Source organism: Choloepus didactylus, chromosome 20 (assembly GCF_015220235.1).
Source record: "Choloepus didactylus isolate mChoDid1 chromosome 20, mChoDid1.pri, whole genome shotgun sequence".
Lineage (NCBI taxonomy): Eukaryota > Metazoa > Chordata > Mammalia > Pilosa > Megalonychidae > Choloepus > Choloepus didactylus.
In genome coordinates, this window is record NC_051326.1 from 15,170,650 (window position 1) to 15,188,797 (window position 18,148).

An 18,148-nucleotide genomic window follows, 5' to 3' on the forward strand; every position below is an offset into this window, starting at 1 on the left:
CTAAGATCATACAAGCTCTAGCTTCACTCTCCATTCTCCATCACCTGCTGAGGAGCTCACTGATTCCCCATCGTCTACATCTACTCAGACCTGATAACCTCTCTTCTCCAAATGACCTGAACATTTTACCTCTTCTCAGGCTGTGACCTCCACTTGGTACAACACAGCTCCTTCCCCTCATCACCACCTTTCCAACTCCCTCCCAATGCCGATTCCATTCCACTTGCTTGAGGAAGACTCCCAAATACCCTCAACTCCAACTCCCTCCACCAAGGAGTTTCCAGGTCCCTCTTCAGGGCTTGGTGTCTCATGTGTCATAGTTGTCTGAACAACAGCTTTACCAAGTGCTTGTTCTTGCTTCCTGTCAACACTTCCACCATGATTCAAACCTGCACCAGAGGTTGGCATCATGACCTCAGCCCTTTGGCTGAGGGCTTGTATTTTTTTTTTCTCATGCAGTTAACTTTTAGATGACTGTTACTACCCCCGTTTACAGATGAGAAAACTGAGGCTCAGGGAAGGTCAGTTATCTGCCCTCACACCTAGCAGCAAAGCTGGGTGGAGAACCCAACCTGGCCTGACTTCCCCGACCAGAACTATGTGCCTCTCTCAGAGTATATCTCCATAAGGGTTAAACTGACGTCACTGATTTCTTAACTAACATTTTTCCTGATTACAGTGCACGTTCACAACAGAACACTTACAAAAAGCAAGAATGCAAAACGTAGAAAATTAAAATCCCCTTTAACTACCCAGACATAGGAACTGAATTAGTATTATCCCCACCAGGCGGGGATCGGATAGCTTCCTTGGCACAATTCCATTGCAGTGTGGAGAGTGGGATCCAAGGATAGGGACGAGGCCGGCCCTGCCTGGACCCCACAGCACCAGGACCCCGCCTACCCTGGCCATCCTCCAGGCCCTAATGATCAATCAAGTTCAGGCATACTTGTGGGATGTCCCCGGGAGGGTCACAGGCGCGACATGGGGGTGTCGCATTCTCTAATGGGTCTCAGTTTTTTCACTTTAAAAGTCACCTCGCGAGGTTGATCAGGCAAAACAAAATGTTTGAGGAAGGTGATTTATATAGCGAGAAACACGTGCTACAAACGCATCACCTACATCTTCAGAATTGGGTTTCCTGTTTTGACCAGAATGTACCCCAACGCCTCCACTGACTAACCGAGGTCAACAGAAACCCCCGCCTCCTCTCACTTCTCCGAGTGCCATTGGCGGGCTGCCCCGTCGGCCCGCCCCTCCCTTCCTGGGCTCTCATTGGTCCTCCTCACAGTCGCTCTGCGCCGTGGGCGTTCCAAAGGTAGCCAACGGGAGTCGCCGGCTTTGGGATTTAAACGATGCGGGCGGTAACGGCGGCGGGACCGGTTAGAATCGGGTTCGGCGCCAACCTTCTCTGAGTGCGGGGTTCTCCAGAACGCGCGGCGGGTGCGCTCTCTGTGCCTCCTCCAGACGGCCCCGGACGGCCCCGGACGGCCCCGGCCGCCTCCGAAGCCGAGAGCGAGCGGGGGGCACGGCCCCCGGGACCCCTCCGCCCCCGCCATGGGCCCGCGCCGGGGGAGGCGCAAGCCGGAAACCCCCTCGAGGCGCCCGGTGAGCGCGGCCCCCGGCCCCCCGCGGCGGGGCGCCCCCGCAGGTAACCGCGCGACGCCGAGCGGGGGCGGGAAGCGTCTGCCGGGCCGATCCTGGGAAGGGCCCGACGCTCCGGGCGCGGGACCCAGCGGCCTTCCCCGGCGCCCGGCCTCTGCGCGGCGAGGGCCTGCGGAAGGCGGTTCCGGGACGCGGAGGGGACTGGCCCGGGGACCCTGGCCCCTAATAGCAATTTTCTCTCTTGTTCCTACTGTTTATTGAGCGGTGACCACTAATGAGGCATGCGGCTAAGTTCTTTGCGTGCCTTATGGCAACTTTATAGTGTCCGCAATTTATGGAGTAAGTAAACTGAGGCTCACATAGGCCAGGAGGCCTGAACGAGGTCACACGGCTCATTTGGCAGTCTTGGGATTTTTAAAAATGTTTGTCTCTACGAATTTGCTTATTCTAGGTATTTCATGTAAGTGGACTCATGCAGCGCAATCTGGGGTGTTTCACTCAACATGTCATCTTAAAGGTTCCTCCAGGTTGTAACACGTATCTTTTTTTACAGCTGAATAATATCCCATTTTATGTGTGTACCATATTTTGCTTATCTAATGGACACGAGGGTTGCTTCCATCTTTTGGCTATTGTAAGCATTAGTGCTATGAACATTGGTGTACAAATATCTTTCAAGTCCCTATTTTCAGTTCTTTGGGTTATATACCTCGAAGTAGAATTGCCAGGTTATTTGGTAAATTCTGTGTTTAACTCTCTGGAGAACCGCCAAACGGTTTTCCACAGCAGCTGCTCGGCTTTACCTTCCCACTGATGTGCAAGGGTTCCTTTTCTCTGCACCCTCACGGCCTCACCAACGCTTGTATTTTCCTTTTTTTTTTTTCTGTTTTAGAAAAATGTTTATTGGTAGCAGAAGCTGTAAAAAAATGTACAATTGGCAGTACTGCTTTAGAAAAAGGGTTGTGTAGAAATGTTAAGACTGTGGATTAGTGCTACCCTGATAACATGAGAAAATTACATATGTGCTCATTTTTATATGCACTCATTTAAAATTATATGTAATGTTTAAAAACATGAAAGCATTATTAAGTAGTTTACAACAATGTGTTCTTTGAACTTTGCTGTTTTGTCTTTGTTAGCTCTCTGTGCTTTTTTTTTTTTTTTTTTTTTTCATTTTTATTGAGATTGTTCAGATACCATACAATTATCCAAAGATCCAAAGTGTACAATCACTTGCCCCTGGGTACCCTCATACAGCTGTGCATCCATCACACTTAATTTTTGTTCAATTTTTAGAAACTTTTCATTACTCCAGACAAGAAATAAAGTGAAAGATGGGGAAAAAAAAAAAAAAAAAAGGAAACTCTAATCCTCCCCTATCCCTAACCAACCCCCCTTAATTCTTGACTCATAGTATTGATATAGTACATTTGTTACTGTTTATGAAAAAATGTTGAAATACTACTAACTGTAGTTTATCGTTTGTAATAGGTATATAGTTCTGTTCATGGAAGTGATTTCTAGTATTTGTACAGTTGATCATGGACATTGCCCACCATAGGATTCAGTTTTATACATTCCCATCTTTTGACCTCCAACTTTCCTTCTGGTGACATATATGACTCTGAGCTTCCCCTTTCCACCTCATTCACACACCATTCGGTGCTGTTAGTTATTCTCACATCTTGCTACCAACACCCCTGTTCATTTCCAAACATTTAAGTTCATCCTAATTGAACATTCTGCTCATACTAAGCAGCCACTCCCCATTCTTAAGCCTCGTCCTATTTCTTGGTACCTTATATTTCATGTCTATGAGTTTACATATTATAATTAGTTCCTATCAGTGAGACCCTGCAATAATTGTCCTAATGTGTCTGGCTTATTTCACTCAGTATATTGCCCTCGAGGTTTTGTCATCAACCCTTTTTTTTTTAATACGGTTTTTTTCACTCACCATACATTCCATCCCAAGTAAATAATCGATGGTTTTCTGCATGGTCATACATTTATGTGTTCATCACCTTCACCATTATCTATATAAGAGAAACTACATTTCTTCCACAAGGCAGGAGGGAGAGTCAAAGAAGGTAGAGAGGCAAAAGAAAGAGGGAAAAAAAAGACAGCTAGGAAGCAGCAAAAGGAAAAATAACCTTAAATCAAAGTAGAATAAAGAATCAGACAATACCACCAATGTCAAGTGTCTAACATGCCTCCCCTATCCCCCCCTCTTATCTGCATTCACCTTGGTATATCACCTTTGTTACATTAAAGGAAGCACAATACAATGATTCTATTACTTATAGTCTCTAGTTTATGCTGATTGCATCCCTCCCCCAATGCCTCCCCATTTTTAACACCTTGCAAGGTTGACATTCGCTTGTTCTCCCTCGTAAAAGAACATATTTGTACATTTTATCACAATTGTTGAATACTCTAGATTTCACCAAGTTACACAGTCCCAGTCTTTATCTTTCCTCCTTTCTTGTGGTGTCTCACATGCTCCCCACCTTCCTCTCTCAACTGTATTCATAGTTACCTTTGTTCAGTGTACTTACATTGTTGTGCTACCGTCTCCCCAAATTGTGTTCCAAACCACGCACTCCTGTCTACTATCACCCTGTAATGCTCCCTTTAGTATTTCCTGTAGGACAGGTGTCTTGTTCACAAAGTCTCTCATTGTCTGTTTGTCAGAAAATATTTTGAGCTCTCCCTCATATTTGAAGGACAGCTTTGCTGGATACAGGATTCTTGGTTGGCGGTTTTTCTCTTTCAGTATCTTAAACATATCACACCACTTCCTTCTTGCCTCCATGGTTTCTGCTGAGAGTTCCGCACATAGTCTTATTAAGCTTCCTTTGTATGTAACGGATCGCTTTTCTCTTGCTGCTTTCAGGATTCTCTCTTTGTCTTTGACATTTGATAATCTGATTATTAAGTGTCTTGGCATAGGCCTATTCATATCTCTTCTGTTTGGAGTACGCTGCGCTTCTTGGATCTGTAATTTTATGTCTTTCATAAGAGATGGGAAATTTTCATTAATTATTTCCTCTATTATTGCTTCTGCCCCTTTTCCCTTCTCTTCTCCTTCTGGGACACCAATGATATGTACGTTATTGTACTTTGTTTCATCCTTGAGTTTCCGGAGACGTTGTTCATATTTTTTCATTCTTTTCTCCATCTGCTCCTTTGCGTGTAGGCTTTCAGGTGTTTTGTTCTCCGGTTCCTGAGTGTTTTCTTCTGCCTCTTGAGATCTGCTGTTGTATGTTTCCATTGTGTCTTTCATCTCTTGTGTTGTGCCTTTCATTTCCATAGATTCTACTAGTTGTTTTTTTGAACTTTTGATTTCTGCCGTATACACGTCCAGTGCTTCCTTTACAGCCTCTATCTCTTTTGCAATATCTTCTCTAAACTTTTTGAATTGATTTAGCATTAGTTGTTTAAATTCCTGTATCTCAGTTGAAGGGTACGTTTGTTCCTTTGACTGGGCCATAACTTTGTTTTTCTTAGTGTAGGTTGTAATTTTCTGTTGTCTAGGCATGGTTTCCTTGGTTATCCAAATCAGGTTTTCCCAGACCAGAACAGGCTCAGGTCCCAGAGGGAAGAAATATTCAGTATCTACTTTCCTGTGGGTGTCTTAGAAAATTGCTCCACCCTTTGATGCCTCAGGTCACTGTGCTTTTCTGCCCAGCAGGTGACGCCTGTTAGCCTATAATTCTTGACTGGTGTGAGGAGGTATGGCCATGTTCCCCCAGGCTCTGGGGTCTGGTTCTGAATGGAAAGGGCCCCACCCCTTTCCTCCTAGAAAAGACAGAGCCCCCAGGTGGAGGTCATTAGCATTTCAATGGTCTCCTCTCTGCTTGTGCTGTCTCCACCCTTCTCCGCTTCACAGCCCTGGAAACTGAAAATGACTGGGGCTTTCTCCACTGAGCTGAAAAAGAAACAGATAGTCCGCTTCAGACCCAGTCCAAGGCGACCCTCCGGCTCTCCCAGGTCAGTCGTCACCCAAAGCCTCTGTCTGTTTTTTGGGGATGCCTACCTGTAGTGAGCAGTTCACACTTGCTACTTAAAACCCCGGTTGGAGCTCAGCTGAGCTATATTCACTTGCTGGGAGAGAGCTTCTCTCTGGCACCACGAGGCTTTGCAGCTCGGACTATGGGGGAGGGGATCTCCCAACTTGGATCCGCAGGTTTTACTTACAGATTTTATGCTGTGTTTTCGGGCATTCCTCCCAATTCAGGTTGGTGTATGATGAGTGGATGGTCTCGTTTGTCCCCCCGCAGTTATTCCGGATTATTTACTAGTTGTTTCTGGTTTTTTGTAGTTGTTCCAGTGGGACTACTTAGCTTCCACTCCTCTCTAGGCCGCCATCTTGCCCCTCTCCCTTTTTTTTTTTTTTTAAATATACATCCTAGTGGGAATGAAGTAGTATGTCATTGTGGTTTTGATTTGCATTTCCCTAATGGCTGATGGTGGTTAACATCTTTTCATGTGCTTATTTGCCATTTGTATGTCTTCTTTGGAGAAATATCTGTTCAGGTTCTTTGCCCATTTTTTAAATATATAATTTTATTGAGGTATATTCACATATCATACAGTCATCCAAAGCGTACAATCAGTTGTTCACAGCATCATCACATAGTTCTGCATTCATCACCACAATCAATTTTTTGAACATTTTCATTACTCCAAAAAATAAGAATGAGAATAAAAATAAAAGTAAAAAAGAACACCCCAAACATCTCATACTCCTTTTTCCCTCCTATTCATTTGTTTTTTGTCCCCTTTTTTACTACTTATTTGTCCTTACACTGGATAAAGGGAGTGTGAGCCACAAGGTTTTCACAATCACACAGTCATACCACATAAGCCATATAGTTATACGATCGTCTTCAAGAATCAAGGATACTGGATTACAGTTCAGCAGTTTCAGGTATTTCCTTCTAGCTGTTCTAGTACAGTAAAAACTAAAAAGGGATATTTATATAATGCATAAGAATAACCCTCAGAATGACCTTGACTCCGTTTGAGATCTCTCAGCCACTGAAACTTTATTTTGTTTAATTTCTCTTCCCTCTTTTGGTCCGGAAGACTTTCCCAATCCCATGATGATGAATCCAGGCTCATCCCAGGAGTCATGTCCCACATTGCCAGGAAGATTTATATCCCTGGGAGTCATGTACCACATAGTGGGGAGAGCAGTGAGTTTACCTGCTGAGTGGGCCTGGAGAGAGAGACCACATCTGAGCAACAAAAGAGGTTATCTGGGGATGACTCTTAGGCACCATTATAAGTAGGCTTAGCCTTTCCTTTGCAGTAACAAGCTTCATAAGGGCAAGCCCGAAGATCAAGGACTTGGCCTATTTCAATGGTAGTCCCCAATGCATGTGAGAATATCAGAAATTCCACAGGTGGGAAAATTTAATTTGTCCACAGTTTTCCCCAGCTTTGCCCACTTTGTATTTGGGTTGTTTGTCTTTATGTTGTAGAGTTCTTTATATATCCTGGATATTAAACCCTTCTCAGGTATATGACTTCAGATTTTTTTTTTCCTATTCTGTAGCTTATCTTCATTTTCTTGATAATGTCCTTTGCACAAAGTTTTTAATTTTGATGAAGTCTGAGTTATCTATTTTTTGTTGTTGTTTCTCATGCTTTTTGTGTCATATTGGAGAATTCATTGCTTAATATAATGTCCTGAAGATTTTCCTCTATGTTTTCTTCTAGGAGTTTTATGTTTTTAGCTCTTATATTTAGGTTGTTCTGTTTTGAGCTAATTTTTGAATATGGTGTAAGGTAGGGGTCCACTTTCATTCTTTTGCATGTGGGTATCCAGTTTTCCCAGCACCATTTGTTGAAGAGACTCTTCTTTCCCAATTGGGTGGACTTGGCACCTTTGTTGAAAATCAGTTGGCTATAGATTGTGGTTTTATTTCTGTACTTTCAATACTGTTCCATTGGTCTATATGTCTGTCCTTATGCCAGTGCTACACTGTTTTGATCACTGTAGCTTTGTAATAGGTTTTGAAATCAGAAAGTGTGAATCCTCCAACTTTGTTCTTCTTTTTCAAGATAGTTATGGCTATTTGGCGCCCCTTATTACCCCTCCTTATGAATTTGAGGATTGCCATTTTCTTCTCTGCAAAAGAATGCTGCTGGACTTTTGATCAGGATTGCATTGAGTGTGTAATACTTTTTTGATGATATTGACTTCTGAGTAAATCCATGAACATGAGATGTCTTTCCTTTTATTTACGTCTTTAATTTCTTTGAGTGTTGTTTTGTAGTTTTCATTGTATGAGTCTTTTGCATCCTTAGTTAAATTTATTCCTAAATGTTTTATTATTTTAGATGCTATTGTAATTGGAATTGTTTTCTTACTTTCCCTTTTGAATTGTTCATTGAGCCCCATACTCTTAGCTGGTGATGACCTTGCTTCATGCTTTGTTGAGAAGATAGAAGACTTCAGACTGGATTTCCCTCATCTTCCCACAACAGAGAATCTACATGTCCCCCTTAGTTTCAAAGCCCACTCCTCCCTGGCTTTGAGTCGTATCCTACTCTGACCCTCTCAGGGCTTTCTGTTATCTTCCCCACCTACACTCAGAATTAAATTAAACCCCTTACATTGGCAGTCCACAAATGTGCTCTGGTGTTTCTGATCTTAAGAAAAAGGACAGGGGTGTTTCCTTTATCCCAAACATTCCCCCCTTTTCTCTACTTTGCTTCATAGCTACCCTTTTTTTAATAGCCAGGCTCGTTCAGTCTTTCCCCATTGTGTCTGTTTCTTCACTTCCCAGTCACCGTTTAAGCCATCCCACAGCCTCTATCACTACTTCCAGTCCACTTCACTACTCTTGTCAAGGTCACCAACAACTTCCTTGTTGGCAAATCCAGCAGACACATTTGTGTTCTTTCATTACTCTGTCTCAAGCATTTAACACAATGGGCTACTCTCTACTTAAAACATTCTCTTCTCTTGACTTCATATGGATTTCATATCTTCTCTTACCCCTCTGAGGTTACATTTACTTCTCTCAAAGTCTCAATCACTTTTTTCTATTAACTCACATTCCTTAGATATTATTTTCTTTGTTGTGTTTGCTTCCTTTCTTTCATGGTGTGGGCTTTCTTTAATTGTTTGGTTTTTAGTTGTGTTCATCTTTGTATTTTCTGCAGCTGCTGTATCTACTTACTAAAGACCACGTCCAGTGACTGTGGGTTGCTGACTGTAGGGAGGGGGTGTGTGGCAGAGCAGGTGCCAGTAGCTTATCCCCTGGGTATGGGTTTTTTCCTTTCTCCTAAATGTCACCAGTCATATCCTGGACACTGCCCTGTGTCTTTGGCTCACATTTCCTACCCCCACCCAGTAATAAAGTCTCCACTGGCAGCTGCCAGGCATGAGCCATCCCAGGATTACCTCACCTTCCCCATTTGCTCCTTAGCTCTTCTAATAATTAAGTCTCTTCTATTGAAGTACCCAGTGTGGGTTCTCTTTTCTTAGCTAGTCTTTGAATAACATTCCTGAAGTTCATTTTATCCTTCACAATGTTAGTTTCTGTATGTGTTTTTCTCTTTTTTTATTCTTTGTTCAACTTTAAGGTTTGTCCATTTCGTGGGTCCTTGGTTTTATTGAGCAACTATAGTATTTTTGTTTTACTCTTTGTCATTAATTTATTTTATTCTCTTTAATTTTTATTTTACTCTACCTTTTGTTTTGTTTTAGTGTTCTCTTTGTAACACTTGAATGGAATGCTTACCTCATCTGTCTTTTTAATGTTCATGTTTTCTACTAGACTTTTAATGCAATTTTATTGAGCTATATTCACACACCATACAAACCATCCAGAGTAAACAATCACTCACAGTATCAACACGTAATTGTACATATATCCCCATGATCAATTTTAGAACATTTTTTTACTACAGAAAAAAATATATAAAGAAAAAAGAAAACCCAAATCCTCTCATACTCCTTATCCTCCCCCCTTTTATTGACCCATAGTATTGGTGAGGTACATTTGTTACTGTTGAATGAAAGGATATTAAAATATTACTGTTAACTGTAGTCCGTAGTTTGCAGTAGGTACTGTTTGTTCCACATACCCTTCTATTAACTCCTTGTCATAGTGTCGTACATTTGTTTTAGTTCGTGAAAGAACTTTTTATATATTGTACAGTTAATCACAGTCATCATCCCCCACAAGATTCACTGTGTTATACATTCCCATGTTTTAACCTCCACCTTTCCTTCTGGTGGCATACGTGACTCTAAACTTCCCCTTTCTACCACATTCAGACACCATTCAGCACTGTTAATTATTCTCACAATAATGTGCTACCGTCACCTCTATCCATTTCCTAATGTTTACATTCAACCTAGTTAAACGTTCTGCACATATTAGGCAGCTGCTCCCCATTCTTTAGCCTCATTCTATATCCTGGTAACCTATATTCTATATTTTATATTTATGAGTTTACGTATTATAATTAGTTCATGTCAGTGAGATCATACAATATTTGTCCTTTTGTGTCTGACTTATTTCACTTAACATAATGCTCTCAAGGTTCATCCATGCTGTCACGTGCTTCAGGACTTCATTCCTTCTTGCTGCTGCATAATATTCCATAGTATGTATATACCACATTTTGTTTATCCATTCTTCGGTTGATGGACACTTGGGTTGTTTCCATCTTTTGGCAATTGTGAATAATGCTGCCATGAACATCAGTGTGCAAATGTCAGTTTGAGTCCCTTCTTTCAGCTCTTCTGGGTATATCCCAAGCAGTGGGATTGCCAGATCATAAGGCAACTCCGTACTTAGCTTCCTTAGGAACTACCAGACTGTCCTCCACAGCAGCTGCACCATTTTGCATTCCCACCAGCAGTGAATGAGTGTTCCAATTTCTCCACATCCTCTCCAACACTTGTAGTTCCTGTTTGTTTAATAGCGGCCATTCTGGTAGGTGTGAGATGCTTTCTCTTTGTGGTTTTGATTTGTATTTCCCTAATAGCTAAGGAAGCTGAGCATCTTTTATGTGCTCTTTAAACATCTGTATTTCCTCTTTGGAAAACTGTCTATTGATGTCTTTTGCTCATTTTTAAATTGGGTTGTTTGTCTTTTTATTGTTGAGTTGTAGGATTTTTTAATATTTTCTGAATATCAAACCTTTATCACATATGTGGTTTCCAAATATTTTCTCCCATTGAGTCGGTTGCCTTTTCACCCTTTTGAAGCACTGAAGTATTCAATTTTGAGGAGTTCCCATTTATCTTCTAATAGACATTTTAAGACTGTACTTTCCCTGTAGTACTACTTTAGCTGTACTTTTGAGATGAAGGCTTTTGATTGTTGTTCATTCCTAAATTGTCTTAATTTCAGTTACCATTCCTCTTTAACCCAAGGATATTTAGAATAGTTTTGGTTTTTCTATTCTTGTGTTTATAATTTTGGATTTCAGTGTAGTTTGAGCAGAGTATTTAGCTTTTATGATTACTACTTTTTGCAGTGTTTTTAAGACTTTTTCTTTTTTCTTTTGGTTGGAACCAGGGTTGGAGCCCATGTTCCTCACACTGAGCTGTGCCTCTTCTGAGGCCACTAAAGAGCCCTAGCCAACTGTCCTCACCCATCTGGGCCAAGAGTAACCAAGCCAAGGGGATTACATTCCTGCTCTAAAAAAAGACAAAAATAAGTGCTTTCCGATCCTGGTGGCAAAGATATAAGATGTGCAACGTACTTTGGGGCCCAGAGCCTCAAGGGAGGGAGGTGACCCATCACTTTGAAAGGGATCAGGATTTGGGGAAGAATTGACATTTGAGATAACCCTCAAAGGATCATTCATTCATTCAACAAATATTTATTTATTGCCTATCTACTATTTCCTAGGTGCAAAAAATAACAGAAGTGAATAAAATAGACCAAAATCCCTGCTCTTGTGGAACGGATTACCAGCTAGTCATTTGAAGTTTCCCCAACTCTCAGCCATACTGTGAGGCACCACCTATTTTCCACTGCACTTTACCTTTTTGATCCAACCTTTTGCTTTCTGCAGGCCCTTCCCCCCGTCGTCGTCGACATCGGAGGGGATATCAGACTCTGAGGGAGATCCGGAAGCTTCAGAAGAGCACAAATCTGCTGATAAGGAGGCGGCCCTTCAGCCTCCTGGTGAGGAGCTTCCCACCAACCCCCACACTGCCCTCCTTTAGGTTTTCCAGGCATTGGGGAGCCTGCGTCTCTTTCTTGAATGGCTGTGGGACCACTTCTCTAGCCTGAGGGGACTTTATCTTCTGAAAACATAGGTTCTCCAAGAACCTTAGAGACAGGGTGCTTTCATTTTATACATAGGAATCCTCTCACCCATTCACCCTGTGATCCATTTCCCTACCCAGGGAGATGGTCCCTCATTCCCTTCCCCCCCCACCAATGAGAGACATGCCAATTGTAAGGTCCCAGGAGGCAGCACCTGCTACCAAGTTAGGTCCTAAGATTGAGGCCCAGGAAGGAATAGTGGAAATTCCATGGGGACTCAGGTGAAGTCTGTCTTCCCCTTGAATCTCTCATTTACTCTCTACCTTTCCCCATTCCCCTTCTCCCATTTCCCATCTCCACTCCTGCATAGGTAAGAGAGATATGCACAATATTCTCTCGTGGTGTGGACCTTAATTGGCAAGCTCAGGCCCTGTTGGCCCTACAAGAGGTAAGAAGTGGCCAAGATACAAGTGGGTGGGGGGTGAGGACGGGAGAAAGAAGCGGTCTTCACTTCCCCTTGCCTACCAGGCCGTAGCAACCGTGGAGTGTCACATGCTGAATCTTGCCCCCTTGAAAATAGCAATAAAGTAACACCTCCGGGTTTGAGGGCTACATTAACAGGTCTCTAAGAAAAGAAGCAGCCTGTGCCCCCTTGTCTGTGTCAGTGTTTTTATTTCTCTTTCTGCCCCCAGGCAGCAGAAACTTTTCTAGTTCATCTCTTCGAGGATGCCTACCTCCTCTCTTTACATGCCGGCCGCGTCACTCTTTTCCCGAAGGACGTGCAGCTGGCCAGGAGAATCCGGGGCATTGAACAGGGACTCGGCTGAGCTGCAGCCAGGGTCTCCCTAAGTGTTTCCTGCTCACCGGAGAGCAAGTGTTTTTTGGGGGAAAATCACCTAGCTTCTCATTGCTGGAGTTGGAGTTTCTCTGAAGGAATTTTCCTTCTCTGTCCTTAGTCCATCATTGTGTTGCTTTCCCTTTGTTCTTTAGAAAAGGCTGGACCTGTTTTTAACTTTTTGCTCGGGACAGGATGGCTAAGGCCTTTTTGTACAGTGTTAAATAAAGATATTTTTCTATTAAGTAAGGACCAGACAACCAGATGATTAAGAGAAACTTTTCTTACCTTGTGAAAATGCCTTGTTTGTAAATATGTTAGTAAAATTTCAATGATGATATCGGAGACCCTCCCTACAGCCATGACCACGTCCGTGGGGTCTGAGTGCTGCCTGGAGTTAGCTGTCCCCGGCAGCATGTGCATGTTGCCATGTGGCTTTGCTCTTTTTCTTTTCTTTTTAAAGACAAAGATTGAAGATTGCATGGCTTTCCTTTGCAACAGATGTAATATATGAAATTATAAACACAATTCCAAAGACCTAAGAATTATTTTCAGATAAGAGACTCCAAGGTTGACTTCATTTCACAAATTATTAGTATGATTGTTTTAATGATTTTGAAGACAGCAAATTTGCTGATTAATGGAGAAAGAGACTATTACTTGTTTTAGACCTTTCTGTACTACTTACAATTTTTACCATGTGTATATTTAATTTTATTTAAAAGAAAGAGCAAAAATTAAGAGACAACCACTTCACTCAGTTGAATGGAAGGGGGTCTGGATGTCTAGCATGCAAATCTCCACCTACCAGATTAATCTCATCTTTATGGCGACATCAAGTTATTGAGTGGACAGTGCCTGTCCACAAATTTATAGCTTTTCAGACTTAATTGGGGTTGAAATAGAAAATATTTGAGGTTTGATGTTCTAGTTCCTTCCAGTAAATGCCTATCATGTTATTTAGAAATTCTAACCTGTAGAATTTAACATTTTATTCTTATTTGTAAGTCAAGACATGTAATAGTTTATACTTTGGAATTTTTTTATAACTCTGTGGAGAGATAATAGAAATAATTTTTTCATGGAAAAAATCTTTAAACTTAGGTTATTAGAGCATATAGAGATTATACTTTTTTGTATGTATTAACATTAAGTTCTCTATTTGTATATTACATGTTTGCAAATTGAAACAAGAATTGAGGGATGTTTGTGCCTTCAATGGAGTGAATATGAGCAGATGAAAACCTTGCCTTATTGCAGCTGGAAGCAGTTTAAAAGATTTCCAGAGAAATGAGAAATGCCACCCAAAGATTTTAAATTTTGTGCTTGGTAAAAATGATTAGTAATAGGGATGGGACTACTACTTATAATGTGTCAGTCAGCTGAATTCAGAGACAAGTTACATTGTTGAATAAACAAATTTTAACCCTTTAGAGAAATCTTTTATTGTTCCACACTAACTTTGATTTATGCAGATGTTGAAATAAAGCACATCCATCTGTGGAATATAAAGTTCTGGTCAAGAGTGTCATTAATTAAGATAACCTTCTACTGGTTTTCAATTGACATTTCCCTGCTTCCTGAAAATTGTTCTGACAAGTACACCCCTACAATACATGTACGTCACACTTATGCCAGGTGGGGTGCATGCTATCACCACCACATGCACGTAAACGGTTCCATGAGAACAAGTCATTTACTTCATGACAATATTACCATTTACTGTAAATTTTGAGCACTTATGCTGTTGATGGTTTCCTTGGTTTTGTTCTTTTGCTCTACTTTCTTGATGATCTCATCAACATTGTCTAATCTTCCCACTGTTTTTTTCATTTCTGCTTTCACACCTTTGGTATCCAGGAACTCTTTTTGTTTGTTTGTTTCTTGAATGTTTCTTATATACCATTCCCGTGGTAAGTCAGAAAAACCAGCCATCCTAGAAATTTCAAACAAAGGGATTTAATGGAAAGGACCGGTTATAATAATGGTGGGAGGGTTGGAGGAACAAAATGAAAGAGAGAATGCTACCCAGAAATTGGGAAACTCGGTGTCTGAAGCCCACCACCACTGCTGCTCTGCTAGAAGCACTGCCATGTTGCCCCTGGGTTAGAACCACCATTGTTGCCCTGCAGGAACTAGGCGCCCCACTCGCCAACACTGCTGAAACCACGGCTAACACCAAGGAAGCCTCTGTCTTCACTGCTGCTTCTGCAGCCAGAGGCACTGCCTAAGTAAGAAAGAAAATGTCTCTTCTTCCTCCCCCTTCCAGGCCCCACCAGCTTGTCCCATTGGCAGAACCTAACCAGAAGCAGCTTGCAAGAGAATCTGGGAATGCAGTTGTCCGGCTTCTAACCCCCTGTGTTAGAGAGCAAGGCTTGGAAGGGCAGGAAGCGAGCTTAGAGTGAATAGACATGATCAATTAGCGCACATTCTGATCTCATTTCCTGGATATGATTCCATTTTAAGGATATTTTTTGGTTTGAGTTTTTCTTTTTGTCACATAATATCTGTTATCACTAAGGCTTCCCCCTCCTTCGTTGGTTTTGATCTCCCACTTCTGAGGATTCCCTCAATGTTTAATGTTTAAGAGAGGGTGACAAAAACAGTAATTGGAAGCTCAGCATGTTGATGGGACTTGTGGACTTTGAGCTTCTCTGTAGAATGGTCAGGTGGGCCTTTGTGGGCATCCCCTGTTCTCAGGCTAAATACCCAAGTGAAGAGTTATCCAATCTCCTGCCTGGGGGGTAAAGGCCTACCTGGTTCTAGGAGCTAGCGGAGAAGGAGAGCTGAGGATATCCATATTCAAAATTAATTATGGGTAAGCTTACTTAATATCCCTGCTTTTGGCCTCTGCAAAACTTCCCGAGACCCTCTAGACTCATGCTTGGATGGGAGAAGACAGTCACACAGTGATGAGTTGTGGGAGAGGAGCATCTGGTGATTCAATTGTTTCCTAAACAGTTTTCAACCAACCCAATCCTCATTCACCCTCCAGTTGCAGAAGTTCTGGGTGCTTTCAATTCCTGAGACTTTTGAAGATTTTGCAATGCAATTTGTGATGGTTTTTAACTTTCTTGAATCTGTGAAATCAGTTTCTACTTGTCCGTCTGCTTTCTACCTTTCCAAAATTTATTGCTCGTCTGTCCTGTTCTCTTCATTCTTGTGAATTTATACTGAGCTTCTTGTTGGAATGTGATTATAGATTGGCACTTATTTTCTTTCTTCATATGAGCAAGCTGATTGCACTCTTTTCTGAGTTCCATTTTTGCTGTTGAAAAATCAGCTGCCAGCCCAGCAGTTACCCCTATAAAGATGTTATTTCTCTTGCTATTTTTTAAAAATTTTTTTGTTATTTTTGGTGTAATGCAATGCATTATGATGTGTTTAGGTGCGGATATCTTTTTATCTTGCTTGGCATTCATTGAGTTTATCGAATAGGGATTGAGATCTTTCATCCATTCTGGAAAATTCCCAACTGTTATCTCTTCGGATATGTATCTGCTCCGTTCTCCTCACCTCTGACTCCCATTGTCTGTTTGTGAGGCCTTCTCCCTGTATCCTCTTATTCCCTTCCCTCTCTTCTGTATCCCATCTTTTTGCCTGTTAGTGCTGCATGCTGACTTGCTGGCTCGTTTCTTCTACCCTACCTTGTAATTCATTGATTTTAACTTCAGCTGTCCTTAATCCAATTTTTTATAGCTAAATAGTGATTAACTTTTTAAATACAATTTTATTGAGATATATCCATGTATCATATAATCATCCAAAGTGTACAATCAGTGGTTCACGGTCTCATAATTAGTTGTGCATTCATCACCACAATCAATTTTTGAACATTTTCATTACTTCAAAAAAACAGAATGAAAATAAAAATAAAAAGAACACCTAAAACATTCCATAACCCTTATCCCCCCTGTGCCATGTTCTTTGATGCAATCTTGTGGGGACAGACATTATTAGTTTTGATTAGGTTCGAATTCTTTGATTGTTTCCATGAAGATAAGACAGTCAACTGTGGGTGAGACCTTTGATTGGATAATTTCCATGGAGGTGTTACCCCACACATTCAGGGTGGGTCTTAATTGAATCACTGGAGACCTATAAAAGTGTTCACAGACAGAAGGAGCTGCTGCAGCCAAGAGAGACACTGAAGAGCGCTAAGAGTGGAGCTGGAACACAACCTAGGATCAGCAGACACCAGCCACATGCCTTCCTAGCTAACAGAAGTTTTCCGGATGCCATTGGCCTTCTTTTGGTGAAGGTATACTTGTGTTGATGCCTTAATTTGGACATTTTCATGGCCTTCAGACTGTAACTTTGTAACCAAATAAACCCCTTTATAAAAGCCAATCCGAGGCGGGGCAAGATGGCAGACTGGTGAGCTGTATGTTTTAGTTACTCCTCCAGGAAAGTAGGTAGAAAGCCAGGAACTGCGTGGACTGGACACCACAGAGCAATCTGACTTTGGGCATACTTCATACAACACTCATGAAAACGTGGAACTGCTGAGATCAGCGAAATCTGTAAGTTTTTGCGACCAGGGGACCCGCGCCCCTCCCTGCCAGGCTCAGTCCCGGGGGAGGAGGGGCTGTCAGCTCTGGGAAGGAGAAGGGAGAACTGCAGTGGCAGCCCTTATCGGAAACTCATTCTACTGATTCAAACTCCAACCATACATAGACTGAGACCAGACACCAGAGAATCTGAGAGCAGCCAGCCCAGCAGAGAGGAGACAGGCATAGAAAAAAAACAACACGAAAAACTCCAAAATAAAAGCGGAGGATTTTTGGAGTTCTGGTGGACATAGAAAGGGGAAGGGCCCTGAGGCGCATATGCAAATCCCGAAGAAAAGCTGATCTCTCTGCCCTGTGGACCTTTCCTTAATGGCCCTGGTTGCTTTGTCTCTTAGCATTTCAATAACCCATTAGATCTCTGAGGAGGGCCCGGTTTTTTGTTTGTTTGTTTGTTTGTTTTAATCCTTTTTTCTTTTTCTAAAACAATTACTCTAAGAAGCCCAATACAGAAAGCTTCAAAGACTTGCTATTTGGGCAGGTCAAGTCAAGAGCAGAACTAGGAGAGCTCTGAGACAAAACGCAATAATCCAGCGGCTGAGAAAATTCACTAAACACCACAACTTCCCAAGAAAAGGGGGGTGTCCGCTCACAGCCATCATCCTGGTGGACAGGAAACACTCCTGCCCATCGCCAGCCCCATAGCCCAGAACTGCCCCAGACAACCCAGTGTGACGGAAGTGCTTCAAATAACAGGCACACACCACAAAACTGGGCGTGGACATTCGCCTTCCCTGCAACCTCAGCTGATTGTCCCAGAGTTGGGAAGGTAGAGCAGTGTAAATTAACAAAGCCCCATTCAGCCATCATTTCAGCAGACTGGGAGCCTCCCTACACAGCCCAGCAGCCCAGAACTGCCCTGGGGGGACGGCACTCACCTGTGACATAGC

The 18,148-nt window shown here is 42.2% G+C and overlaps 1 protein-coding gene across 1 annotated transcript; it reads left to right on the forward strand.

The window, feature by feature from the left end:
* The first annotated feature begins 378 nt into the window (after positions 1-378).
* Positions 379-14,188, forward strand: CENPA (centromere protein A). The gene is made up of 5 exons (XM_037812765.1): positions 379-400; positions 1,388-1,651; positions 11,659-11,771; positions 12,226-12,303; positions 12,548-14,188. Exons 1-5 carry the CDS (start codon positions 379-381, stop codon positions 12,680-12,682), a joined length of 612 nt encoding a protein of 203 aa, XP_037668693.1. The 3' UTR covers positions 12,683-14,188.
* The last annotated feature ends 3,960 nt before the right edge of the window (positions 14,189-18,148 follow it).

Bases quoted from the DNA above. Each gene is read 5' to 3' on its own strand.
- CENPA (XM_037812765.1), top strand. From the start codon at position 379: ATGATTCAAACCTGCACCAGAG. The intron at 1,652-11,658 runs GTAACCGCGCGA...TGCTTTCTGCAG, and splicing joins GCGGCGGGGCGCCCCCGCAG to GCCCTTCCCCCCGTCGTCGT. The intron at 11,772-12,225 runs GTGAGGAGCTTC...ACTCCTGCATAG, and splicing joins GGCGGCCCTTCAGCCTCCTG to GTAAGAGAGATATGCACAAT.